At 53.8% G+C, this 26854-nt stretch overlaps 10 protein-coding genes across 10 annotated transcripts; 4 read left to right on the top strand and 6 right to left on the bottom strand.

Moving 5' to 3' along the window:
- Nucleotides 1-774: 774 nt before the first annotated feature.
- Nucleotides 775-1203, bottom strand: J4E83_005370 (uncharacterized protein; the record flags this gene model as incomplete). The annotated part of the gene is made up of 1 exon (XM_049332289.1): nucleotides 775-1203. One exon carries the CDS (start codon nucleotides 1201-1203, stop codon nucleotides 775-777), a length of 429 nt encoding a protein of 142 aa, XP_049188740.1.
- Nucleotides 1204-1546: 343 nt separating this feature from the next.
- Nucleotides 1547-3348, bottom strand: J4E83_005369 (uncharacterized protein; the record flags this gene model as incomplete). Its single annotated transcript, XM_049332288.1, has 2 exons — nucleotides 1547-2948; nucleotides 2996-3348. 2 exons carry the CDS (start codon nucleotides 3346-3348, stop codon nucleotides 1547-1549), a joined length of 1755 nt encoding a protein of 584 aa, XP_049188739.1.
- A 224-nt stretch (nucleotides 3349-3572) lies between these two features.
- Nucleotides 3573-4535, top strand: J4E83_005368 (uncharacterized protein; the record flags this gene model as incomplete). Its single annotated transcript, XM_049332287.1, has 3 exons — nucleotides 3573-3603; nucleotides 3658-3998; nucleotides 4047-4535. 3 exons carry the CDS (start codon nucleotides 3573-3575, stop codon nucleotides 4533-4535), a joined length of 861 nt encoding a protein of 286 aa, XP_049188738.1.
- An 844-nt stretch (nucleotides 4536-5379) lies between these two features.
- On the bottom strand, nucleotides 5380-6387 carry J4E83_005367 (uncharacterized protein; the record flags this gene model as incomplete). The annotated part of the gene is made up of 2 exons (XM_049332286.1): nucleotides 5380-5928; nucleotides 5989-6387. 2 exons carry the CDS (start codon nucleotides 6385-6387, stop codon nucleotides 5380-5382), a joined length of 948 nt encoding a protein of 315 aa, XP_049188737.1.
- A 1218-nt stretch (nucleotides 6388-7605) lies between these two features.
- On the bottom strand, nucleotides 7606-9080 carry J4E83_005366 (uncharacterized protein; the record flags this gene model as incomplete). Its single annotated transcript, XM_049332285.1, has 2 exons — nucleotides 7606-8978; nucleotides 9029-9080. 2 exons carry the CDS (start codon nucleotides 9078-9080, stop codon nucleotides 7606-7608), a joined length of 1425 nt encoding a protein of 474 aa, XP_049188736.1.
- Nucleotides 9081-9457: 377 nt separating this feature from the next.
- ALT5 (Type I Iterative PKS) lies at nucleotides 9458-17334 on the bottom strand (the record flags this gene model as incomplete). Its single annotated transcript, XM_049332284.1, has 5 exons — nucleotides 9458-15977; nucleotides 16027-16412; nucleotides 16480-16790; nucleotides 16842-17089; nucleotides 17150-17334. 5 exons carry the CDS (start codon nucleotides 17332-17334, stop codon nucleotides 9458-9460), a joined length of 7650 nt encoding a protein of 2549 aa, XP_049188735.1.
- An 845-nt stretch (nucleotides 17335-18179) lies between these two features.
- Nucleotides 18180-19822, bottom strand: ALT4 (FAD-linked oxidoreductase alt4; the record flags this gene model as incomplete). Its single annotated transcript, XM_049332283.1, has 4 exons — nucleotides 18180-18447; nucleotides 18501-18898; nucleotides 18946-19295; nucleotides 19387-19822. 4 exons carry the CDS (start codon nucleotides 19820-19822, stop codon nucleotides 18180-18182), a joined length of 1452 nt encoding a protein of 483 aa, XP_049188734.1.
- A 798-nt stretch (nucleotides 19823-20620) lies between these two features.
- Nucleotides 20621-22317, top strand: ALT3 (Cytochrome P450 monooxygenase alt3; the record flags this gene model as incomplete). The annotated part of the gene is made up of 4 exons (XM_049332282.1): nucleotides 20621-20716; nucleotides 20772-21154; nucleotides 21210-21578; nucleotides 21636-22317. The coding sequence occupies 4 exons, from the start codon at nucleotides 20621-20623 to the stop codon at nucleotides 22315-22317; spliced, it is 1530 nt and encodes a 509-aa protein (XP_049188733.1).
- Nucleotides 22318-22561: 244 nt separating this feature from the next.
- On the top strand, nucleotides 22562-24277 carry ALT2 (alanine transaminase alt2; the record flags this gene model as incomplete). Its single annotated transcript, XM_049332281.1, has 2 exons — nucleotides 22562-22565; nucleotides 22629-24277. The coding sequence occupies 2 exons, from the start codon at nucleotides 22562-22564 to the stop codon at nucleotides 24275-24277; spliced, it is 1653 nt and encodes a 550-aa protein (XP_049188732.1).
- Nucleotides 24278-24919: 642 nt separating this feature from the next.
- On the top strand, nucleotides 24920-26582 carry ALT1 (alanine transaminase; the record flags this gene model as incomplete). Its single annotated transcript, XM_049332280.1, has 4 exons — nucleotides 24920-24955; nucleotides 25011-26132; nucleotides 26191-26363; nucleotides 26426-26582. 4 exons carry the CDS (start codon nucleotides 24920-24922, stop codon nucleotides 26580-26582), a joined length of 1488 nt encoding a protein of 495 aa, XP_049188731.1.
- Nucleotides 26583-26854: the final 272 nt, after the last annotated feature.

Raw genomic sequence — 26854 nt, 5'->3', positions numbered from 1 at the left:
AAGCCAGATCCATCAGCCTGGTGACAAAATATTATTTTATCAATCAACTTGAACGCTGGGGAAGAGTCCACAGTGACGATACGACGAATCGCCAAGGTCGGCATGATCGAGAAAGTCCCACTTCCAACCAGCAGTTCCATGAACAAGCGAAGCTTCAAGCCCAGGACTGAGGAACACAGTATCATCCCGAAACTAAGCGTTATATCGCGACTCCAAGCTATCCAGAGTGGGCAACTTGGATCATGAAAGTGAATTTCGTTCCGCGACACGACGAACGGTAACTGCACAACTTGCTTCTTCAGGTGACGCTTTCGGCATGTACACGATTTGGAGGTGTTCAAATTCTTCATTAGTCGTGATCGCGTACATTGTGTTGCCCGCTCGAGATGTTGAAGGTTGGTGGTCTCCCGTTCTAGACCAACTGCAGACATTGGCAGCAGTGCATGGCTGAAATCTTTCTGTGGCCACGCTGCGGGTGCACTTGGTAATTGAACTCCAATCAGAGGATCCTGGGCAAATGTATGACCATGCCGGCTGACGAAGGGCTGTATGAAATCTGGATGTCGTTGATTGGTAGCTAACTCTGCGCTTGTGCTCCAGCTCTGTTCGATAAAGTAACCATTAGGCGATGTCTGAGTGCGTCGCTGCTGATCGAGAATCATTTGAGTGTTGAGCGAAAGTTGGCCAAGCTGTCCCTGTACAGTCGCGAAGTTCTGTTGCCACTGATCCCTGGGAGCTGTCAGCTGATTTGTCGTCCCCACACCGGTGCAGCAATTACATCTCTAACGCCTGCAATGCAATCTGCAGGTTCTGTCGAACACTGCTCAAAGCATCTCTCCAGTACTTGATGTCGCTTTCTTTGAACGGATACGCTAGCCTTTTGATCACTTTCCGCGACTGCGTCGAAAACCTGCTAGAGTTCGTCGAGGGAGTATCATCCCCAACTTTCGTCCTGATCGACTCTATGGAAAGCGCGCATTGCTGTATGATAGCTTTGACTAATGCGATAGGTGTCGTAGGGTCCATCCTGCTAGTGGCGGTCTCTAGATGCTCGAGGAGATCCACCAGTGTGTCCAGTTCGCGAGTAATCTGTTCAGCCTTCTTTTTCGCATCTTTGACACCATTCGTATATTCGGAGAGTTTGTCGTACAACTGCAGGGACAGAGATATGACACCAACGATGGTGCCGGCCACTTCGGCCATGGCGGGCGTACACAGAGATGGAAGGAGCGACGAAGCGAAAGGCTGGAAAGTGGGCAGATGATAAGACTTTGAAGGAAGGCGCAGCACAGCTGTGCGCCTGCCGCAGATGGCGTCCACTCATCGGAGTCGGCAATGCGGGGATCAGTCCAGCCTTGCGACAATGTCAACCTTGCAGGCTTTCAGCCTGGCCTCAGCTACGTGTTCGCTTGAAGGATCTGAGCACGTTGGCGTGATTGACGCGCTTCGTTGAGTGTTAACAGCTTGATCTTTGTGCAAATTGAAGTCACATATACGCGCGACAGCACCGCGTTCATCGTTGAAGAACTTCATGTACTATGAACCCTCAGCCCATCCCCAACAGGCCCTTAAGTCTAGCTACCTTCCCAATAATAATACCCTTCAGCCCCCCAGCACCCATGGCAGGCACTTCATCCACGCCCACAAAGCGCCTCACAAGTAGATTGAAGATGTTGCCAAAGCCCAACGCCATGACCGTACTAGTCAAGATAATAACGTTATACGGCATACTGAAATCCGGCGTGGGAAGAGGAAGTAGCAGCGAAGTCGTGCGAACGTAGATACCCTTGTTATCTCCTGACTGCGGCGACAGAATACGGATAACAGCAGGTGCGACGTCGAAGCCTCGATTCGCATCTGGCGGGTACTCCGTGTAGCGCAGAATCGCTTTCTCGAAGTCGTAAGTGAGTGTGAGGGTGGAAGCTGGTGGGATGACCATGCGTAGCTCGAGGTGAGTGCCGCGCTTGCGGTCGACTGCTGGTCGGTAGTAGGTCTCCTTTATGGGGCTTTCGTCCGTGGTGTCGACGCGGGCTTGGAGAGTGTGCAAGTATGGTTTCATGAACCAGGGCAGAGACTCTAGGTATACTATCTCGACTGCGTTGGTGGTAGACGGGTTCTTGATGACGGACTGTGTACTACCGCGTTCCTGGCCGTGACCGTTGATGGATCTTGCTGCGAAGACTAGAGGATCAGGGCGGACAAGACCGGTTTTCATTTTCTGCTCGGGTAGGACGAGGTCGAGGTCTTCGCCGACGGGGAGCTTGTAGCATCGGAGGGTGTCTGATGCTAGTCTAGACTCTGTGAACTCTCCTGTTGTCTTGACCTCGAGTTCGCGCTCCGGCGGCAAGTTGATGCAAACGTTATTCGCTTCTCCCTCAGCCTGATCTGCGAGTGGACAGGCTCCCCTGAGCGGTCTTCCAAAGACCTCCTCTAGTGTCCAGGCGGGCTCGGTGCCCTTGTTCAGGGGATAGCAGGTATCGTGCCCGTTGTATGGCTTGGAGGTGTCGCATTCCATCTGGTTGATTGGTAGAGGTCGCGGGATAGGGTTGTCTCTAGGTCGCTTGGCTCGCGCAATGTCCAAGACCATGTCTACGCTTTGCTCCATCTCTATTGAGCAGCTTGAGCTACCCTCTTCGCACGTCGGGCGTACATCGATGGCCATGGTTTGGAATGAAGCGTCGAATAACTTGTGTCCGTCCAGTAGGCTGGATACACCAGCCTTGCCCTTACAGGGTAGTAGCTTGAGAAAAGGTGTAAGGTTCTCCGTGCAGACGACTTCGTGGGGTAGCGTGCCGTGGAGGAGGTGAAGGTTGGACGAGTTGCGGTGCTGGCCTTCCGGATCGAATGACATGACAGGCCGTATGGTCTTGGTGGCATCGATGAAGTTGATCGAAGCACAAAAGAGGCCTGACAGAGCGTTGGTAAGCTTCAGCCATCGCGCGAATGCTCTATTGAAATTAGTCGAAGTTCCTCGCCCAATGCATGGAAGTCGTACTCTTCCTCTGTATCAGCCTCTACCCAAGCCCACAGTTCGACACCGGTCCCTCCTTCTCTTGCGCCGTTCCATGGCCGCTGTCCCCAGTTCTCGGCATCCCATCTTCCAACACTGAACCTTAAATGTAGTTCCCTCGTATGCGCATGTTGCAAGATCTGTCCAAAAGATCGCGGGAAGTAGCGGAAGTTTTGTTGTTCGAATGCAGTCGCGCTTTCGTTGCTCCGGAAGTTGAAAGAGGCCAGAAGGGTGTTCTGGGGAAGGGGTCGCAGGAGGAGGCGCTCGCTGTAGTCGGCGCCCGCAGAGACGCAAGCGATCAAGGCATTGAGCAACACAAAGTAAAAAGACGAGAGCATCGCAGCATCGTAGCGCTCTCTACGCGGAATGTGAGCGGGAAGACTGACGATAGGCCCTCGATGTTGGGGTTGCGGCGGACATGTGGAGTGAAGGCGCCCCACCGGTGATTGGTCACCCGGCGTGGATACTTGGCACTGCCGCGGTCGCGATTTCTTTTGGCTGTCACTCACCTTGCAGCTCTCCACATCACGACCCAACCGCGCATCCCTAATAAATACACATCATGGCCGCCGCAGAGACGCGCAGGCTGCTTGGTAGGTTCCCTCGAATCAGTATTACTAATACGACACCATGCTAACGCGACACAGAGCAGCTTATGGGCGAACAGCTCATGAGCGGAACCGACCAGCGCGCGCCCCAGCTAAACATCAACGACACCAAGGTCTGTCGCTCCTACCTCGTAGGCAACTGCCCCCACGACCTCTTCACCAACACCAAGAACGAACTGGGTCCCTGTTCCAAGGTGCACAACGAGGCGCTCCGGACCGAGTACCAGGAGGCAGACGCGGAACAGAAGCGCAAATGGGGATTCGAGTTTGACTACATGCGCGACATGCAGCATCACATTGACAGCTGTAATCGCAAGATAGACACTGCCCAGCGCCGCCTGGAGAAGACGCCTGAAGAGATCAGGCAGACCAACGCTCTTGTAAGTATCCCGGCCAGGGGACCTGCACTATCTGCTCACGCGCGACAGCTCAAAGCGATCAACGAACTGACCAAATCGATCGACGCCGGTATGCTCGAGATCCAAATCATGGGCGAGGAAGGCATGGTCAACATGGCCGTCCAAGAGTTCACCAAGGTCCGCTACAAGAAAGCCGAGAAGGAGGAGCGCGAGAGGGAGCTTCGGGCGCTATCAGACACCGGAGGTCCATCTGGACACCAGAAGCTTCAAGTGTGCGACGTATGTGGTGCGTATCTCAGCCGTCTTGACAATGATCGGCGTCTAGCAGACCACTTCTACGGAAAGATGCATCTCGGCTATGCTCAAATGCGCAAGTCCTACGAAGCCCTGACCAAGGAGCTCAAGGACCGCCAGCCACCCCGCAATTCCTACGCTCCCTCCGGCGGCGACATGGACCGAGGCGGCGGTGGAGGTTGGGGAGGAGGTGGTGGTTACGGTGGCGGTGGCTTCCGTGGTGGACGAGGCGGTCGTCGCGGAGGCAGAAGAGGCGCTTGGTAAATATCCCCGGAATTTGGCGTTAAGGTGTGTCTATGCGATTCCCAAAAGGTTCGGCTTACAGCAGTATTGATGCGAAGACTACCGCGACTCGGCGGTACTTGTACAACAAATGGCGACTATGGAGGCCCTTTCGGGCGTATGAGCTTGAGACAGTCCAATCAGAACATGTACGCTTTTCTCCAACATGCACCTGACATGCTTCTAACCACCGTCAAGGGATTTCTGTGCGATCGCTGGCCAGTTGGAGGAGATGGAATCTTCCCGCCTGTTATACATTGTCGCAGGTGAGTTGCGCTTTTTGTGTTATGTTTCTGCAATGTGACACGCAACATTTGGTCCTGGTCATGACATGTCTGACGTGAACCGCTTATTGATTTTGTGGACTCACACCATAAGCCCGACCCTTCGGCCTATACGCATTTCGAGGTAAGTCGTAGAAGCATCGAATATACCCACTTGCTGTATGGTCCGCCGCATTCGCAGCATGAGAAATTCGCAGATCTCGACATATCTCTGCATGCTCGTTGTCATGACCTTGGCCAGCTCGAATCTGGCCTCTTCGTATATATGTGGCTCGCTCAGCTCTTGATTAACTAGTATGTTAAATTGGGATTTCAGTTATCCACGACGGATAAGTCAACGATTGCACAAGAGAAACGATCTGTATGTACACCAATGCATTCCTCTAGAATTCTATATACAGTCCAAGGGGGTATTCGCTAGCCACTGTGGCTTAATGGGTATCGTTATTTGCGCGCATTCGCCCAACATCCTGTGCTCTCTTCAGAACATGTACTCGCGCCAAAGAAAAGCGCAATCCACACATCATCGTCCCAATCAACGTCTAAGCAGTGCCGTAGTTCCTGAAGTTTTCGCAAGGCAGGTAGTTGTTCTCGATGAACGCCGAGCTAAATCTGATGCCATACGCGCACTCAAACTCCTGTTCGCTCTCAAATGGGAAACCCTTGGTCTTGACGGAGCCCTTGACGGTCTCGATCTTGTTAGGGCTCGTCGTTAAGCTGGTGTTGAAAAGACGGATCATGTTGTCGCATTGCTTGCCATCGCCGAACATGACCTGGTTGGTGATGTTCATGAAGAAACCCAGTGGGTACTTCTCCTCCGACGTGAGTGACAGCCGCGTGCTAATGGATGCGGCGCCGGCCTCAGCGCTCGTCGCCTCGAACGACGTCGTTCCAGGCTCCTTAGCGTCGGGAACCGCGCTGTATGCGTCACAGGCAGGCTCGAATAACGACGGATAAGTCTTGATTCCGTAATCCGCAGCGCCCTTAAGAGCGATGACATTTTCGGCCGACATAACAAGCGATGGCGTCCACTTGAAGGACGTGGCATTGTCGCCGAGGAGATCGAGGAATGGGAATTCGATGCCACCACGCTAGTCAAAGTTAGCACTACTACCGCGGATCACGATCTAAGGTTAGGCGCATTATCGTACCGAGAAGTCGGGTATTTGAAAGCCGAAAGCTTGTACGCCGTGGTCGTGGACTGCCTGGAGAAGGGCTGGGTACATTCCTTCCGGGAAGTCAGGGAGGAGATGGCGGTATGCGTGCTCCAAGATGCGGTATTGCGAGGGGATGAGACTGCGTGCGAGATCCAGGGAAATTGGTAGGACTGAGATTGTGCCGTTCAACGTTCCCGTCGCATTTGTTGGGTACTGTGACGCAATGGGGTTTGGCTGGTCAACCGTCTGGCAGACAGCCTGCTCGATGGCCTGTTGGATTTCATGGAGGACCGGAACCTGAGGACTCGCGTTCGTCGTACTCGCATAGCGAATAGCGAGCAGCGAAAGAAAGCTGAGAAGAAAGTACTGCCATTTCGAAATCGGAGCCGCCATCTTTGGTCGTTGTATCGAGAGGAAAGCGAGTACAGGATGGCACAAAAGCGCAAGGTCCAAACAGGTGCTTATCATGGTTGCTGAGATTGACCTCCGGGCCGACTTGACAAACACTAGACGGTCGAAAAGCTGATCATGTGAAAAGGTTGGTAGTACAGCAAAAGGCGCCAGCCCATTTGGCGTAATGAAGGACTTTTTTCAGCTACATAAAGGTAGTCTATACACACCGGCAACGCATGAATCCGCGCCACTAAAAGGGCGCCGCAAGGGTATCGAGTACTGGAACACAGATACCCGCAGCTGAGCGGGACGACTGACGCCGGGTGAATCAGGTACGTACCTGACCGCAACAGTGTCTGCACGAAAGCAACGGTGCTTTGGGCTGCTTGAACGGGCCAAGGCCAGAGTCAAAACGTGACTAGTGCCATGGAAGAGACAGTTCCCGAGACGCTGATCTGTCAGGTGGAGGGATGTTGCCGATGGGCTAGGGTAAGCCCTTGCGCATCGAAATGCTTAGGCCCGACTGCACTTGCTGGTTGAGTGCGCCCGCGCGTTGGAAAGGCGTGTATTGTTGCCGTTGGAATGGCGGGTGGTGCAGTGCGTGTGTCAAGGAGTCAAGGTCGGAGTTTCATCGGCTTCGAGATGCTTGCGGGGCCGAGCGCGCACGTGCTTGCTAGGCTGGGTTCCGACTGGCGTGCGCAATGTACATATTCTCCGGTTCAAATCATTGATTGCTCTTTCACCACGCTTCTGGCAATGTATTCTTCCAAGGTTCTGAAGCACGCGTCGCATACATTGGTAGGGCTTATTGCTCGCGCCACAGATGAAGCAGTCGCGATGCTTCCTCTTCAATTGAAGAGCAACTGAAGATATGCGAGAAGACTGTTCGCCAAACATCATCCAGTCGTGCGTCATCCGTATTCATCAGCACTCTATCCGGAACCTAAATCCATGGGCTCCTTGCGCTACATACGGCCGCGTTGTGGCGTTGGCTATTGCCCGTGAAACGGCGGCGGACAAAGTTACAATCACAATCCTCCGGTGCTAAAGAATCCCATAATCCGGAACCACGGTCGACCTTAATTACACTAAGGTGGCGTGCTAATCATGTCAAATTCAACCAGTAAGATCAGGACGACAGACCTACGCAGCATTGATATGTGGATTACTACAAGATTATACCAGCTATTACCCAAGGACTGAAGAGTACAGAGAATATCACACACTTCCGTGTCGACCCCGCAAGTACTGCTCTACCGTTGCATCGTCCATCTTGTCGATCTCAGCTGCCATCGACTTGTTCGCTGGCTGCTGCGAACTACTCCTGCTTGAAGGTTCGGAGTCCGACGAGGAAGATGATGAGTTGCCGAAGCCCAAGGCTGCGTATACAGCCACCACGGAGTTTGCAAGGTTTGTCGCAGCGCTCGTTGCTTGGCTGATGTAACTCTGATCCCCTTGTGTCTCGCCATCGACTTGAGCGGCTGTTCCAGACGCTGAACCTTCTTGACGGGTAGGTTTTGCAGAAGATGGCGTACTATCGTTTTGTACGGGGCGAGGTGTAGGCTGCGAAGCCCGTCTTTCGGCCTCCTCAGCAGCGCGCACTTTCGTCAACTCCTCATGTTCTGTCCGAGGTGGAGGTTGCGAAGCTCGTCTTTCAGCTTCTTCAGCAGCACGTACTCTCGTCAGCTCATCGTGGCCTGTCCGCTCTGGCTTTGGTTGATCATTTACGGCCACAGCTGGCGGCGCACTCTCCCTCCTCTTCTCTTTCTCCAACGTATCATCCAATTCCTTGCCAAACAGCAACTTGAAGAAGACTACGAGAAGTACCTCCTCCGTCTTCCGATTCCGAAGTACATATCTTAGATGATGCGTCTTCTCATCCACGTACTTGGCCACACTGATTGAGAATCCGGGTAGCCTCAACGAAAAGTTCGCAAAGTCAAGATGTGGGTTGAAGAAGTCGGCATGGTACATGCGGCCTTTTTCGAACGTAAACGCTGAAAGTGCTTGTTCATCGAGATAATACTTCCGCCGCTTCTTCCATTTCGAAGGCATGGACGACGCCTTGCGCGCTTCTTTGCCACTCCCCGATGCACCTTCTTCGATCACATCATCACTTTCTTGACTGAGACTTGCAAGTTGATCTTGTGCGGACACATCGCTCGTCCGATCTCCGATTCGGAAGGCAAAAAAACTTGATAGCGCGGGTCCGTAGAGATACGGCTCGTCGGAGTATGCATCTGAGTAAAGCCCGGGGTCTAGCATACTCGTGGCGATCTTCATTGCATACCTGAAACCTGGTGGAAGCTGGTGCTTGATCGAATGGCCGTAATCGAAGCCCATGACAAGATCGGAGCCGGACATGTCCTGCTTGGGAACGAATGAGTAGGCGATGGAGTATCTATCAGATGTATGTTGTGGGTGATCAAAGTAAGATGATGAAGCTGGTGAACCGCGAGGTAGGCCATGGTAGTCTTTGATTCGGACGCGGATCCATGCTTCAACCAGGTCGCTCTCGACGTGTGTGGGCTCTGCGCCGTTGACTGATACCTGTTCGTGCTTTGAGGCATCGTAGGATGGTCCGGCCGTCACTAAAGATCATCAGCATTTCGTAAGATGATTCCAGTCAATTGCAACGCACCTTGCAGGAGGTACTTGTCGCGTGCCTCAGGATCGACCACGTTGCCCGACATGTTGGTAGCAAAGTCCGACGATGAACTAGTGCAATAGCTATACTGGTCGATCGGGAAAGAAAGCCGGGCAAGTAGATCTGCCAGGTGGAGCGGCAGGTAAACTTATGTACCGTTGGATGCATCTTGTATTGAATGATCAGGCATCATCGTAGCTCATACATCAATCAAGCTCGAATGCGCGGCCCAGCGTTGGTGACGACCAAAGGGTTCCACGAGTCCATGACGTTATGATCAGCCTTTGTCCAATCAGAAGATGTGGCTAAGCCGCTTGCGTGGCTGCTTCGTCCTTCGTTGTCAGCAAGCATCACGAACATCAAGAGCAAAGGTCAATGTGATAGCAATCAGTCACGATTCGTACTACCTAGGTACATACAGCTTCAAGCCTGCGCAAGGAGCAGCTTACTCTTCTCTGCCAAGCTTTGCGCCAGTTGTGTCATCGGGATGTTCTGCAGAACATCGAACACGGAGCATTCCACCAACATTTCACGCGCGACCCAATTCCTTACCTCAACAGCAACCAGGCTATCAACACCATACGCGCTCAGCGGCCTACCAGCATCGATATCAGCCTCGGGTATCATCATCAGGCTCGCGAGACGCTGCACTATGGCGGCTGTGATGAGCTGCACGGCCTCTTCGTTCGCTGTGCCGCATCGCGTCAACTCCTCTCGCAACGAGATGGTCTGTCCAGCCTTCGCCGAGGAGCCAGCTGCAACGTTGCGCAATGCAGCAAATCGCGCGTCGGCCATCCAGTACCAGGCGTCGTCGTGCTCATTGAAGGGCAGACCGCACATGACTTGCCCAGGGTGCTGAGAGGGGCCCTCGATGGCGGTCGCTAGAAGACCATGAAGATCCGACGTATGCATGACCTTGAGCCCCATGGCCTTGACGTGGTCGACATACTCGTCATGTTCGGCCACGAAACCTACCGACAGAAGATAGCCGATGTCGATGGTCATCGCCGGTAGACCCTGGTTGCGCCGGAATGCAGCAAATTCGTCTTGGAAGTTGTTGCCGCAGCCGTAATTGCCCTGTCCACGATGGCCCATCACACCGGCTAGCGAAGACAGCATAACGAAAAAGTCCATATCGCGTGGCAGTAGCTCGTGCAGGTTCCAGGTGCCGTGGACTTTAGGACCGACCGTTGTACGTACATGGTCTGCCGTCATCTTGTCGAAGAGGCAGTCTTGTAGGACCATGGCGCCTGTCGCACAGCCCTTGACAGGTGGCAAGCCCTTGGCCTTCAAGTCATCCAAGACTGCTTGCAGAGCTGCCTTGTTGCCAACGTCGCAATCGTACGCCAGCGGCGTAACGCTGTACGTCTTCTGCAGTTGCGCAGCGAATGCTTTGTTGTCTGTGCCGCTGGCTGCAGACCGAGAGAGGAACACCAGGTACTTCGCGCCCTTCTCGGCCAACCAACGTGCAATCTCACGCGTGATGCCACCAAGGCCGGCAATCACGTACGTCGCGTCAGACTGGACACGTACGCGTGGAATTCGAGGTACGGCACGGACCAAGTCTGCATCGTCGACGCGAACGACCACCTTGCCCATGTGCTTTCCTGCCTGCATATGGCGGAAGGCCTTCTCGACTTCGGCCATGGTGAAGATCTGGAGTGGCGCAATGGGCTTGATCGCCCCCTCATGGATCATCCTCGCCGTGTCATGCCATAGCGCCACTGCTCGCGGTGTCGGATTGTTCTCAAAGTCCAGCAGGTTGACACCGATATAGCTCTTGTTGTCCAACAAGGGCTTCATGTCAAGACCGGTGTTGGCGAAGAGATCCGCCTTTCCGATCTCCAAGAAACGACCGAATTTGGCCAGGCAGTCAGTCCATGATCGACGAAGAGCCTCGCCAGCCAGCGAGTTCAGTACCAGATCCACGCCTTTGCCGCTCGTGGCGCGGAGCACCCCCTTGACAAAGCTGGTGTCGCGACTGCTGAAGATGTGGTCTTCGGGGATGCCATACTGCTCCATGAGAAGCTGTTTCTTCGCGTCCGCGCCGACCGTAGCGAAGATCTCGGCGCCTTTGGCTTGCGCGATCATGATGGCGGCTTGTCCGACACCGCCAGCTGCGGCATGAATCAAGATCTTCTCGCCAGATACAATGCCACCTGCAGTTACTAGCGCGTAGTAGGCTGTGAGGAAGATGAGTGGCATTGAGGCGGCTTCCTCGAAGCTCATGCCAGAGGGAACGGGTATGGCACCCTTGGCTGGGAAGCGGACGTAGGTGGCGAAGGTATCGCAAGATGCAGTCATGATCTTATCGCCGACCTTGATGTCTGTGACAGCTGATCCGACACGAGTGACGACACCTGAGGCGTCAACACCGAGCTTGTTCTCAGCCAAGTTACCCAACGCCACGAGCACATCCTTGAAGTTGAGACCAACGGCCTTGACTTCGATCTCAATCCAATCCTTAGGTAATGGCGTGTGGTACGTCTCATCTTCTTCCCATTGGAACGTATCAAGAAGACCAGGTGTCTTGATGCTCAGCTTGAGGGGACGTCCACAGCTTTTGAATGATACCATCTCGGGATCACCCTTGGCCTCATACTTGCGCAGAGAGGCATCGACTTCCATTGTCCGCTCTACGCGGGGTACGTAGACCATGTCACCACGCGCAGCGAACTCACCCTCGGTACCGTCACCGCGGATGTGCTCATAAGCGACCTTGAGTGTGTTCTGTGCCGCTCTTTCGAGGTCAATGGTCGATGGCGCCTCCAGATCGAGACAGGCAAGGCGAACGCCGGCATCTTCATTACGAATGGCTCTGGCAAGCCCAACCATCAGACTCCTCATGGGAGATGGTGTGTCAAAGGCACCGCCACCTGTGATCCACAAAGCACCCTGGGACGAGAGAACAACTTCCCGCAATCTACCCCAGTTGTCATCGGTAAGATTGGCGAGGATAGCGTCATCCCATTCAGCAAGACAGAGACAGTACTTGCCCTCCACATGTGCTTTGGAGATGTCATTCCACTGAGCGATGCTTGTATCATGGCCGGCGGAGGTGAATGTTCTCTGGATGGCAGAGGCAAGCTTGCTCGTCGCTTCAGTCCCAGTGGTGATGACCAAGCAAGGAGGCAGGCTAGGACTTGTAGTCTCGGGCTTAGTCGAAATGAGCAGCGAGACAGGCTCTTTGGAAGTTTCTCGATCACCGCGGATATCGACATCAACACCCGAGAATCCGGCCAACTTCAATGCGACGTTCCACTCTTCAGCATCCAGGAGTGGACCTCCCTTCCTACCGTCCGCTTCTCCTAGCCACCAGCCGGGCAACGGCCCCATGATGAACCCGGAGAAGATGCGCTTGATGGTCACCTCGGACAAGACAAGACGGCCACCTGGCTTCAACAGCAACTTGCAATGTGCTAGTGTCTCCTGGATGCTCTTCGTCGCGTGAAGTACATTGGCGCAAACAATGAGATCGAAGGACTCAGGACTGAACCCCTGCTCCGTAGGTGGGTTCTCGATGTTGAGCGTGCCGAACTGCATGATGGATGCATCCTTGTCGAATCGGTCTGCCGCCTTAGCAAGGAAACCAGGAGAGATGTCCGTGAAGTAATACTGAGCGGCCTTGGAGCTGCCATCGGGGTTGCGCAAGCGCTCCAAGACATGGTATGTAGTACCACCCGTTCCGGCGCCGATTTCCAGGATGCGCAATCCAGGTTGCTTGTCGGCGATCAGACCGACGTACTCTGCCACGTTGGTGTTGAAACTCGTGCCGAAAGCGCCACGGTAGAAGGAGTAAAGGAGATCACCCTCAGTCATGCACTGCAGAGCTTCGACCTCGCGTGTGAAGATGCGAGAAAGGTTTTGTCCGATGCGGTCCACCATCTGCACCGTGATATCGCCGCTCTCTGACTTGACGATGCGTTTCCGGGCTGCCTGCATCTCGGTCTCGACATCTTCAGGAAGCGGAGGAAACTGCTTCACGGTGTCATGCATCCACTCTACGTAGGACTTCCAGAAGCCTTCCTGCGGCACATGTGCCTTGCCTGCTTCGCTCTGGAACCAGTCAAGGCAGCGATAGATGTAAACAAGGCAGACAAACTCGAGGAGATCAAGGACCGAATCGTCGTCTCTACTCTTCAACGTGCGCTTGTAAACGAGTTCCTTAATCTGAGAGGGAGACAAGAGATCAGCATCCACGTGCCAGTTTTGCGCGAAACAAGACGCACGCGTCTCAAGCTGTTTCGATGCGTTCTCGGTTGCACCAACAGATGCCAGTACAACGCCTTCCATGATGACGACAGGGTCGGTCATGGTTGCCTCGGACATCGTGATGCTGGAAGTCCACGTTGTGTAGCTCAGCTTCTTCGCGGAAGAGCAGCCATGTAGCTCTGAACCAGCGGTGCTTGGGATCCTGGCTGAAACGAAGATGCGATCAAACGATCTGGGAACGACCGCCTCGTTCAGTGCTTGATCGTCGCCAGATATACTGGGAAAGACAAGATGAAGGACCGAGTCCAGCGTGGCAGGGTGAACGACATAGGGGTATTCGAAGCCCTTAGGCATGACTGCCTTGGTATCAGGTACCTTGATGATGCCATAGCTGGAGCTAGGACCAGCATACAGCTCAGTCATGTTGCGGAAGGTCGGTCCGTATTGCATGCCGATCGTCTCGACTGTGTCGTATAAGAAGCTTCGTGCCGGCTTCTGGCAGACATCCCTAGCCTTGGAAAGAGACGACATGTAGCGCTCGTTCTCAAGCGCCAGCTCACGCTCCATCGAAGGAGAGAAGGCTCTGAAGACGACGGAGACGAGGCCACGAGCGTGAGCACTCCAAGAGTTCATCTCCTCACTCCAGGAAGAGACAACAAACTCGTAAAGTGTGGAAGACGGCGCTGCTCTTGTTCCAGTACGACGATTGTGTAGCTGCGTCATAACTTCAATACCCTTCTCCGTATCAGGTATGCGAAGCGCAGTGTCGATGCTAACGTCGCGCAACTCGAAACCATACACTTCGTCGGCATTGGTCTCCTGGGCCAGTTGGTGCGCCGCTTCAATAGCCATGACAAGCATACCCGCGCCTGGATACAGAATGTCGCCCTGGACTTTGTGCTCACGAATCCATGGGTTCTCGTTGCACCGCAGGAAGTTGCGCCATGTGTGCTCTGGCGTTCCAGTAAGGCGATAGCCGACAAGGTCGGTACGTGGCGACTTGCGAAGGCGGTGTTGCCGGCTGAGGTGGGATTCGTCCCAGTACGCCTTGTGGTTCCAGGCGTATGGAGCTAGGTCTACCAACATGCTGGTGTTGTCGGGAGAAACGTCATTGGCTTTGCTCAAATCGACTTTGCATCCATGCGCCCAGAGATGGCCCATGGCTTCCAACATAGTAGCAGCGCCATCGTGGTTGCGGCGAAGCAGATTAGTGTAGGTCGTATCAGCAGCACGGTTCGCACTGGCGAAGATGTCTAGGAGGTAGTTGCGCAAGGCAGAGTGAGGGCCGAGCTCGACGAACAGGTTGGCGAAGGCCTTGCGCGACTTGTTCTCTTGGGGGTGGCTCAGAAGGGAGCGGGTAGCCGCGACAAAGTTGACAGGAGATACGAGGTTATCTACCCAATAGGATGGCTTCATCTGTGCAGGATCAACCAAGCTTCCTGTTACCGAGGAAAACATCGAGACGGTCGCAGTAGAGCCATGTGGGATGCCCTCCAGAGCCCTTTCATACTGTTCGCGAGCTGATTCCATATGGAAAGAATGGTATGCGACATCCATGGGCAGTCGGGTGCACGGTATCTGCGCGTCTTTCAACTGTGTCTCTAGCTCGCTAATAGCTGAAGCGTCGCCGGTGACAGTGCAGGCTTTGGTGGAGTTGAAGCATCCCACGACTGCTCGACCACTCTTCAGGCCTTCGAGTTGATGCTGTATGCTATCGGCGCTGGCAGAAACAGCCAACATGCCACCGTTCTTGGAAACAGTATTGCTGACCTGTCCCCTCAACCAAGCAATCTTGACTGCCGCTTCTTGATCGATGAAGCCAGCAGTATACGCAGCCGCAATTTCGCCGCTGGAGTGGCCGAGAACTGCAACAGGTCTTACGCCGAAACTGCTCAAGAGGTCCACGAGTGCGACCTGGATAGCGGTACAGGCCGGCTGACTGTAGTCGGTCTCACGTAGCTTGGATTCAGTCTCGCTGCGATTAAGCTCTTCGCCAAGGCTCCACGGGCAACCGAACGATTTGAGCATGGCCTCCGACCTCTGCATGCTCTCAGCAAAGGCCTTGTACGACGAAAGACCTCTCCCCATCGCATGCCACTGCGCGCCCTGGCCAGTGAAGACAAAGGCAATTCGTGGTATCGCAGAAGTGGAGGAACGGACCACTGGAGCAAGGCTCGTAAGCTTCTCTCGCAGGCCGCTGACGCTCGAGGCGACGGCATACGATTTCCAAGGCAACGCGGTTCTCTTGGAGCTCAGCGTGAATGCCATGTCGTTGAGGAACGAAGGTACCGTGGATGTCTTCAAGGCCAGATAGTCTTGCAGGCGCTCGGCGTTGCGCTTGACTCCTTCTTGGTCGTTGGAAGACAGGACAAACACCCTCGATGTGGGATGAAGGTCGCGCAAGATCTCGCTCGAAACATCACTCGTGTTGTCGCTGCAGTCTCCGCTGGTCGTCTCAACAGTGCTTGCAGAGCTACTAGGACTGTCACTGAGCTCAGCAACGCGCACGCTGCCTGGGCTGGGAAGGGGTGGTGTTGTCGCATGTCGACCCTTCAAGCCATGTCGTGACAGGAAAGACGCCGCGTCCTCAAGGATGACATGCGCGTTCGCACCGCCGAAACCGAAGCTGTTGACGCTTGCGCGACGAGGACCGCTATGTGGCCACGGCGTCAACTTGGAAGCTATCTTGACGTTCTCCGGTAAATCAATGTCGGGATTGAGCTTCTCGAACCTGGAGGATATCAGTACATCTTAATTGAGAGCTTCAGTGATCTACTGACCAGAGATTCGGCAGTATCATGCCTCGCTCAACAGTCAGCGCAGCTTTGATGATACCCGCAACACCAGCAGCGCCCTCGAGGTGACCAATGTTCGTCTTGACTGATCCGACGTATAGATCCGACGCACGATTCTCGACTGACCCAATGGTTTTGAGGATAGCGCGGGCCTCAAGTGGATCGCCGGCTTGTGTACCCGTTCCGTGCGCTTCGACATACCCTGTCTCTGCCGGATCCACACCAGCCTGCCGGTATGCGGTTCGGATCAGTTCTTGTTGCGCCTCGCTGTTTGGCAACGAGATGCCTGGTGTGCGACCATCTTCGTTAGCGGCCGTGGCCAGCACGACTGCTCGGATGTTGTCGCCGTCGCGGATCGCTGCGTCTAGAGGCTACATACCGCCACTCGTCAGTCAAATTCCTCATACCGAAACCACGGCGGAAGCGCTTAGTACACACCTTCAAAATCGTGACGCCGAATCCTTCTCCACGGGCGAAACCATTCGCGTCTGCATCCCACATCTTGCTCTTGCCTTCCGGCGACAGAATCTTGGCAGCGCCCAGGAGGATGGACATGTCCGGTCCGAACATCAGGTTGGCACCACCAACCACGCTCATCTCAGCCTCGCCTGTGCGGATGCTTTGGCAGGCTAGATGGAATGCTGTTAAACTTGATGAACAGGCCGTGTCGACTGTCAGCGAAGGCCCCCGCAGATTGTAGAACCACGACAGTCTGTTGGAGGCTAGAGATGCTGACATGCCAGTCGCGTCTGCAGAGAAGGTTTAGCTTGGCCCAGCATTATACCGACTCGATTACTTACGGTATATTGAAGGCCCTTCGTTATCACGAGCTTGCAAGTTAGGGAAGTCTGCTGTGAAGGTTCCGATGTAGCAGGATGTTTGTGTGCCTGAGACTTGCTCCAAGGTCAAGCCGGCGTTTTCGAAGCCCTCGTACGTGGCTTCCAGTAGAATGCGATGTGTCGGGTCCATGGCCTTCGCTTCCTTCGGCGTGATGCTGAAGAAAGGAGCATCGAACACCTTAAAGTCTTGTTCCAGGAAGTGCGCATGTCTGTCGCAGCAGTACATCAGCATGATCAACGACACCAGCAAGACAACAGATTGAGCCTACCTTTGTTGGATGCTACCTAGCCGTTCTGGATCGGGATGGTAGAAAGCGTCGACGTTGTAACGGTCTTTGGGGATCTCGGTGCGTGCGCTGCGACCTTCTACGAGCATACGGTAGAAGGCTTCGGGGTCCCGAGCATCGCCTGGGCCCCGGAAAGAGATACCGATTATGGCGATTGGTTTGTTCATTGTGACAGCTTGAAGAGGAGGAAGGGATGTGAGAAGTAGTACAAAGCTGTATGATGTGGTGAAGGTGAGGAGAACAATCGTAAAAGCCTGTTGTGAAGGCTACAGGTACATATCATCTTCAAAGGGTCTCATGAGACTCTCATCTACTAATGCTACAGGTTTCGCGTCGCAATGGCCCGATCACCGTCCTCAAGCCCACGCATCCGCACTGCAATTAGGCAGGAGCGATATGAAGCCGGTCAAACATCTCGACGAAACTATCCAATACCGCTGTGTTGTTCGAGCACGCAGCATGTTGTTTCCCCGATACAGGTGAACGTGTTCGACTATCTTGCCAAGATCTGAAGGCGACCGGGGTAACCGAAGCCACGACTCAGGTGTGTCTCCACCACTCTAAACAAGACTCCCCAAGACTTTTTCGACCCACCGAAGGCCCTTATAATCGGAGAATTATTAGCTTCGGCCTCAGATGTTTCCCCAGATCGTACTGCTGTTGTCCTCGCTTCGAAGTCCAGCGTGGGTCACGATGCGCCAGAGTACCCACTCCCTACTGCGCCCGCGATTTGGCCAGATTTCGGAGTTCTAGCAACATCTACAGGCCACTCTTCATGCCCACGTGTACGCACGCAGCCTTTCACTGTTCAGCAGGGAGTCGGTATCGTATCTGCTAAGCTATCGAATATCTCAAAACGCTCAGAGGTACACCAAGGGTGCCGCCGCCATGTCCAAGGGCCCGCGCGTAAGCGCTGGCCGGATCATGTTGCTTAATACGGTTTTCATCAAACAAAATCGTGGGTAAGCTATGTCTGCATTGGATGCTGCTCCAAAGATCTACAGTAGGTACCTCATGACTCAACGAGTGGTTGGTACCATCGAAACGCATTGTCAGGGTCATATCTCTGCTTGAGAAGCCGTAGCTTTTCCAACCTCCAGGGCTCGTAGCCGTACAGTGCTTCGGGCGGGTCCTTCAAGGTCGCCGTACCATTGCCATAGCTCACATATTGTTGCAAACGGCCGTATCCAGAAGTCTCGACGAAGCGTTGCTTCCAGTAGTTGAGATGGTCCTCGAAAACCTTGCGGTCTTCCAGTCGCTTTGGTGTCGCATTCAGCATACTACATCCCACAAGTTAGACTTGCTTTGTATAGAACCAATGTGGTACACTCACAGGAAATGATTAGAACCTCCGCGCCACGGAAAGGCTGTCGCATCGTTGGGGATCTCGCGAGCACGCTGGTCAGGCAGGCATTCGAACATGGCACTGAACCAGCCGCGGTCCTCCCACTCCTCACTCATAGCTTTGACACTCTCAAAGAACTCGCGTGTCGTCTTGAGGTCGAACTTATCGACGCAAGCGGCGCCCATCATCTTATAGGGGCCTCGGAGCCAGACTTCGGGATTGCAAAAGAGCTTGTTTATCTCTTTGTAGGTGGTGAACGGTAGCTCTGGCCATGACACGGACTTCCGCCCTGTGATCAAGACTGGGCCCAGGGACTCGAAGCGCTGCACATAGGGGTCTGCACCCGCAGCTGGACCAGACCAGACTAGATTGACGAGAATGATGTGCTGGAACTTGTCAGCAGCCTGTATGCCTTACTCGTTAAGCGACCTACTTTGCGACCGCTGCTCTGGCGCAACCATAGGACGAAGATTGCCAAATCAGCCGGCATAGTCTCATAGACGCTATTCAGAGTCTCAAACACCGCATCGCACTGATCCAATGTATACTCCAGATCCCAAGTATGGTGTATACCTCCGTGCGGCTGCGGATAGACCTGAAACGTGACCTCGACTGCAATGCCAAAATTGTGGCCTGCGCCACGAATCGCCCAGAACAAGTCCGGATACGAGTCCTTAGATGCAACCACTACGCTTCCATCAGCGAGCACGAGCTTGCAAGACACCATGTTGTCGTTTAGAAAGCCATATTTGCCTTGTAAACGGCCAAGGCCTGCACCAAACGCTACGCCAATAACACCAGTCGTAGGACACGACCCCACATCTACCAGCTCTGTAAGTACTTTCACTCTCAGCGAAGATGCTGTTACACTTACTGACTTCCATACCCAAATCATGCACGAAGCGCACGAACTCATCAGTGATCGCTCCACCACCGGCGGTAACATGCCGTCTCTCAGCGTCCCATCGCATGTGGTTGAGTGGGCGCATATTGATGCATATACCGTTCTTGAAATGTCTCATCGTGGTAGTGACTGCATGGTGGCCACCACGGGGTGTGAATGGAATACCCTTCTTCCGCGCATATTTGACGACCTCGACTACATCGTTCTCACAACCTGGCTCGACGATAGCGAGGTATGTTGGGCGCTCGTACTGAGTGAAGCGAAGGTTGCCCTTATCGAAGCTCGTTTTGTCCATGTCGAACGGAAGATGGATTCGCGCTTCGCTGGAGAGCTTCTGTTGAAGCTCGGCACGGATTGTCTTTGCCGATGAGGCAAGCACGTCGTCGGAGCCATGTTGATTATCCATGTTTTTTTTTTGGTGATACAGATGTCACCACGTGAACTGGCGATACCAAAGAGAGACGTCAAGACCGAAAAGAGATGGTGTTTCGTACAACGAGATGCTCAGATACCCACAGACAACCAGCTAGTCATCACAGCCCATCTCTTGGACACATTGACAGGCCAGCAACCCAGCGATACCGCGTGCTGGAGACTACGCAAGAGGAACTGGCATTCTTCCAAATCAACAGGGGTGTAGAAATGCTCCACCTTACACTGTATCGCCGTGTAGTAATCACGAGTCATTTTTCTCCGTACCCGTGGTCAAGCTTTCACCATTCACCCCAAACACGTGGCCCAGCTGCACATAATTCTTTGCGCACCGTTGTCAAACCCATGTATCCCGCCAGTATCCACAATCGCATGCGCACAGCCGACTTTCTGCAAGCCATTTCGGAGAGAGGATCGGCCCGACAACCAAGGGCCGAATGAAAGTCCGGGTCACCTGAGCTCACCTTCGTGTCTTCACCGCGGAAAACTTCAGTCTCTTTAAACACCAACTGTAGCAGAGCGTGCGTAATGGAGGGGATGCAATTGGCTACTTCTGGTCTGCACCATCGGTCGGCGAGTGCGACGTTTGGCGATAGTAAGGGAATTGGAGGTTTTTGCCAGATGCCGCATGGATCGAACACGTCGGGATAGATGCCTCCGACAGTTTGAGCGTTCAACGGAGTGATGAGCTGGAGAAGGCTGAGATGTCCATCACCCGGCTTTCGAACCGTTGACTCTGAGTCTCGTCACAGTCTGGCAACTTCACATCATCATGGCTGCTGCTTTCATACCAGATAGCCTATGGCAACAATTGCGCCAAGTGCCATCGCTGACATTGCGAAACATCACCGCCGGTATCTTCGTGCTCGTAAGTTCACGCAAATCCTGATTTGGCTTTTGCGTCAGCTCACGAAGATTATCAGATCCTGCTTCACGTCTTCTTCAAGGTCGTATACAATCTCTACCTCAGCCCTCTAGCTGGCTATCCGGGGCCGAAGCTCTGGGCCATCTCTCGTCTACCATGGAATCGCGCAAACATGAAGGGTCGGATCAGCTGGAAGATCCGCGAGCTTCACGACAAATACGGTCCTGTTGTGCGCATCGCTCCTGATGAGCTCTCTTACACGACTTCGGGAGCGTGGAAGAAGATATATGGACAACGAAACCCTGAGTTCGTGAAGGCTCTTGACGGTAGAGGTATCGCGCCTGCGAGTATAGGTGGCCAACGTAGCTTGATGACTGAGCATCAAGATCGACACTTGAGGTTGAGAAGAGCTATCGATCCGGCTTTTAGTCAGAGGGCGCTGTGAGTCTATCCGACGAAATGCAGGCATGCTATGACAATACTGATTTCATGCCAGCCGCGAACAAGAGAGCTACTTCCAAGACCACTCGGATAACCTCGTCCAGAAGCTGAAGGAACGAAGCAAAGACGGCGCCGTCGACATGACTACATGGTACAACCTCGTCGCATTCGATATCGTATCCGACCTGGCTTTCGGCGAACCATCAGGCTGCGTCAACAACCCTGAGCAACCATGGATCAAAGCTATCCTCGCTCGCGCAAAGGCTATCGTTTGGTTCCAGCTTGCCGTGCAGTACGGTTTCATGGGTCTACTCAACTGGATGACGCCCAAATACGTCACCGAGTCGAGGAAGAAGCACATCGCGATGACAGAAGCCAAGTTGAAGGCGCGTGTCGAAGCCAAGAACCCTGGGAAGGATTTCATGTAAGTTCAATCGACTCCTTACCCAGTCGAAAGACTACTGACTCAGTGTCTGATCAGGTCTTACATCCTCGAAAACGACGAGAAGCTCAACCACCTTGAACTGGTCATGCTCTCCTCCAACTTCATCGTAGCTGGCAGTGGTACATCGGCAGGCGGCATGTCCGGCCTAACATATCTTCTCCTGCGCAACCCAGATAAACTCGAGAAGCTCAAGCAAGAGATACGTGGCCTGTTCAAAAGCCGCGCAGACATGACCCTTCAAGCAGTGACCAGCTGCAAGTACCTGCGCGCTTGCCTCAACGAGGGCATGCGTCTCTACCCACCAACTCCAGGCTCACTGCCACGCTTCGTCCCTGGAAAGGGCGAAATGATCGAGGGCAAATGGGTTCCTGGTGGTTATGCTGTTGCTGTCAATCAGCTGGCAGCCGGACACTCTGAGCGCAACTTCAAGAAGGCTCGTGAGTTCCATCCGGAACGTTGGCTAGATGACGCACCCGAAGAGTTCAAGGATGATGACCGATCTGCTGTCCAGCCGTTTTCGTACGGCCAGAGGGCTTGTATCGGACGATCTATGGCTTATGCCGAGATGTCGCTTACGATGGCGAAATTGGTACGGTTCTTTGACTGGGAACTTCATGACCCTGGTAGCGACTGGTGGAACAAGCAGGGCACTTACTTGGTGTGGGAGAAGCTGCCTTTGATGGTCAAACTGACGCCTGTGTCTGATCTGGGTGAATAGCAACAGCCAGACATGGAGCTATGGATGCGCTCTTCATGTACTGATCTCGCATAAAGTCATTGAGATGGTCAAAAGTATATGAGATAGCTGTGATACAATTCCAACGAACCTATACTGTAAACGGAATGACTCACTCCCGACCATTCTCACAAACAACGCCAAGTAGGCGACTTCCAGCCCAAAATCCACAGACATGACTGGGTGCCCGGCCCCTGCTTAGTGCTATGCACGTGGGTAAAAAATGATGCGTCGGAATGAATAGCTCAGTGGCATACTTAAACTTAGAGTGGCGCACTTCTAGATTCACACAGCTTCAACACCAGAAGCTCCTACACCAAAGATGCAAACACACCTTCTCCTCCTAGGCGCAGGCCTTCTCCTTTTGATTCACCTAGCCAATGCCCTCGTTTTCAAGCCCCTCCGCAACTACCTCAAGAGCCGCCATCTAGGATGCGGTCCCGTCCCCGTCGAGCCTTACCACCTCCCCTTCGGCATCGACACCATCCGCCGAAGTCTCCTCGCCGACCGCGAGCAACGCACCCCCGACTTCGTCTTCTCGCGCTTCATGGCCATGAATCGGTACACATGGGCCATATCCCTGCTCGGCACAACCAATCTGATCACGGCCGAGCCACGCAACATCCAAGCCCTACTCGCCACGCAATTCGACGACTTCATCATGGGCACAGCTCGACGCACGAACTTGAAACGAGCGCTGGGGCGCAGTATCTTTGCTGTTGATGGGGTGGCTTGGCATAGAGCGAGGGAGACTATGCGGCCGCTTTTTAGTAGGGAGAACGTGAGTCGGCTCGAGGTGTTGGAGGGGCATGTAAGAAGTTTGTTACGAGTTATTGAGGGGAAAGAGGGGGGGTTGAGGGTTGATGCGGAGGGGAGGGCGTGGTCTGCGCCGGTCAGTTTGGCGGCCTTGTTACCGAAGCTGACGATGGATTCGGCGACGGAGTTCTTCTTGGGGATGAGTACGGGGTCGCTTGATAAGTTGCTTGAGGAGCAGCGACAGGAGAAGGAAGGCGACGAGAAGCATGAAGAAGACAGCTTCGACCATGCATTCGAGCGTATGTTGACCATCCTCGGAACCAGAATGCGTCTTCGCAGCTTCTACTGGCTCTACGGCAACACCGAACTAAACAAATGCATAAACACTCTCCACAACTTCGTCGACCGCGCGATCGACGCCGCAGACCGAGCGAGAAAACAGGGTTCTTCATCTCTCCGCTACGACTTCCTCGAAACACTGCGATCGCGCTGTTCCGACCGCGCTGAAGTCCGCGAGCAAGTTCTTGGTCTGCTAGCCGCAGGTCGAGATACGACAGCATCACTCACATCATGGGTTCTCTACTGCTTAGTGAGGAACCCACAGGTATACAAAAAGCTGCGAGAAGTCATTCTCGCGGAATTCGGGTCTTACTCGAGTACTATCGTTGGCCAGAGTATAACGTTTGAGAAACTCAAGAGCTGCACGTATCTACAACATGTTCTAAACGAAACACTACGATTACATTCAGTAGTACCATTCAACTCCCGCTGCGCCATCCGCGACACCACGCTCCCCACCGGCGGCGGCCCCTCGGGTACAGTCCCCATCTTCGTGCCCGCGGGCACAGAAGTAAACTTCAGCACGCACGTCCTGCACCGCCGAAAGGATCTCTGGGGCGAAGACGCCGATGAATTCATTCCTGAGCGGTGGGAAAAGAGACGGCCGGGGTCAACGTGGCAGTACGTCCCGTTCAATGGGGGACCGCGCATCTGTATTGGGCAGCAGTTTGCGCTTACGGAGGCGGGGTATGTGATTGTGAGACTGGTGGAGAGGTTTGATGTTGTCGAGGGACTGGATGTGGATTTGGAGAGGGATTGGCATAATTTTACGGTTGTGTGTAGTCCCGGCAGCCCGATGAAGAGGGAGGAGGCGGTTTTGTGTCGGTTGAGGGTTGCTGTTGAGTAGATCGTGGTGGCTGTAGACGGGCTGTACCGGTGCGTCGTTTTAGTTGGTTGACTCAACTGTGGCTCAATTCTTGCATGGTGGTGGCAGTGTGAGTGTAGTCACGTGCTGTGTTCTCTCAACCTTGGAACCTCGGGACCTCGGAGCCATCCGCTCGTGACAGAATGTACGCTGAGCCCTCGTTCTTTCCTCTTCCATCAACACCGCCCTCGTAACGATGCCATGCAGCTCCCGAGTCAGTACAACGACCAACGGCGACTAGGCCTCACTAACGAGCCCGGACCGAATGCGGGATCGAAGTACTAGTATCGCCGAGACCAGGAGCCGCGTGGGGTCACAATATCGAGAACAACGAGTGGAGTCACATTCGAGATCAGATGCTCACAGTAAGTCGATCAGCCACGTGGATACACGTTTACTCCCATTGGCTCGTCGACTGCTACATCTGCGACGATGGCAACGATACCAGAACTACCCTATGAACGAAAGAGAATCAGCAATCGAGGTGGAAGTGATTGGTTCGCTTTACTTACGAGGAAGAAGATATCTGTCTATGCCACTACTACGAACCTGTGGCTATGAAGCTCGTCTTTTGAGTACTGGGCAGAAGAACCAGAACGAGCGAACACCGAGCTGAACGTCGAGATGTTGTCCATGATAGTTCTCTTCATCTTCACCAGTGTACGTCAACATCTCCTACACCATCAGGAACCTCCAACATCCTAACCGCGCACAGCCAATACTCTACTTGCTCCTCCGCTCCGTTTACTACCTCTTTTTCCACCCCCTCTCACGCTTCCCAGGCCCAAAACTCTGGGCCATCTCCCGCCTCCCCTGGCACTATGTCAACCTCCGCGGCGACCTCGCATGGCGCATCCGCGACATGCACATCTACTACAACAGCCCCGTGATACGCATCGCACCCGACGAGCTATCCTACACCAGCAGCACAGCCTTGAAGAAGATCGACGGCTCACCCCCACCACGCGAATTTCTAAAGTGTCTGGATGGCCGTGGAATCGCTCCTGCGGTCGTGAACGGTCGTCGTAGTATCGTTACCGAGACGCCTGAGCGCCATGCCGTACTACGGCGTGCGCTTCAGCCAGCGTTTAGTGAACGCGCTTTGCGGGATCAAGAAGATTTCTTTCGGGACCACACTGATCGGCTTGTTGCTCAGTTACGGAAACCGCAATATCATGCTGTAGAGCAGAATATCCTCCGTTGGTTCAGCCTGTTGAGTTTCGACATCATGAGCGACCTGGCCTTTGGACAACCAGCCGGCTGTCTCGACCGCGCCGATGAGCCCTGGCTTGACGTTATTGGTTCGCGCGTCAAAAGCATTGTTTGGTATCAACTCGCTACGTACTACCATATCGAGTGGATACTCAAATGGACGGCACCCAAAGCGGCCATGGAGGCGCGGAAGCGGCATCAAACACTCACCCTCCAAAAGGTACAGCGACGGATTGATGAGGAGCGCGCTGGCACCCGAAAAGGGAAGAGACTGGATTTCATGAGCTACATCCTTGGTAACGAGAGTGAGAATTTGAGTAACATGGATCTTTTTGGTATGGCGAGCGCGTTGATTGTGGCGGGCAGTAACACGACTACCTATACGATGAGCGCATTTGTATTCTTCGTTTGTGGGCATTCGGACGCTTATAAGAAGGTCATTGCCGAGGTGCGGGGTAGGTTTGCGAGCGAAGAGGAGATTACCATGGTTGCTGCTGGTGAGCTGGTTTACTTGAAGGCCTGCATCGAGGAGTCGATGCGTGTATCGCCGCCTACGCCATCAGCTTTGCCGCGCTGGGTTCCAGAGGGTGGAGAGGAGATAGATGGAAAATGGGTACCGGGAGGTGTAAGTATTTGTTCGCGTCTCGGCCATGGCGAGTTTGTACTGACTAGTCGACCAACAGACAGCTGTAGGCGTGCACAATCTCTCAGCCTGTCACGCTCCATGGAACTGGCATCGGCCTCTTGACTTTATCCCAGAGAGGTGGCTGCAGACGAAAGATGGGGAGTTTGCTCGTGATGACCGAGGTGCATCTCGTCCTTTCTCCTATGGTAGACATGATTGCATTGGACAAACGTAAGATCTCTCTTTCCCTTTTCGGTATCGGTGGAACGATTGCTGACTTCATGGTTTTCCAGTATGGCTATGAATGAGATGAGACTGGCTTTGGCTAAGCTCTTCTGGAACTTTGACATCTCGCTCAGCCCAAACAGTGAGAAGTGGTGGATCACACAAAAGTCGTATTTGGTCTGGGAGAAGAAGCCGCTCATGGTATCCATCAGGCCGAAGCGGTAGTCAGAACTTGATTGAGCATCTGTTGTATCAGCACGTAAATCTACAAGGCTATGCATACCGGCAGCGTCAGAACAGTGTACAGAACGCTTGCGTAGGCCTCATGACGGCCAAGTACGCCCTGTACGGTGAATACGGTGAATACGGTGAATACGGGTGATGATGTGTGTGCGTGTATCAGATCCGGACATCGTTGATTTACCTCATGTGATTCGACAGCAGAAAGCCTGTCTTTCCGATAACATTCTTACCAAGCCAGGATTTTGGTTGCGCGT

The sequence above is a fragment of the Alternaria metachromatica genome, assembly GCF_023757995.1.
Source record: "Alternaria metachromatica strain BMP 0045 chromosome Unknown scaffold_10, whole genome shotgun sequence".
In the NCBI taxonomy this organism is placed as follows: Eukaryota; Fungi; Ascomycota; class Dothideomycetes; order Pleosporales; family Pleosporaceae; genus Alternaria; species Alternaria metachromatica.
Note: the sequence above shows the minus strand (reverse complement) of the source record. Positions and strands in the feature narration are given on the sequence as shown.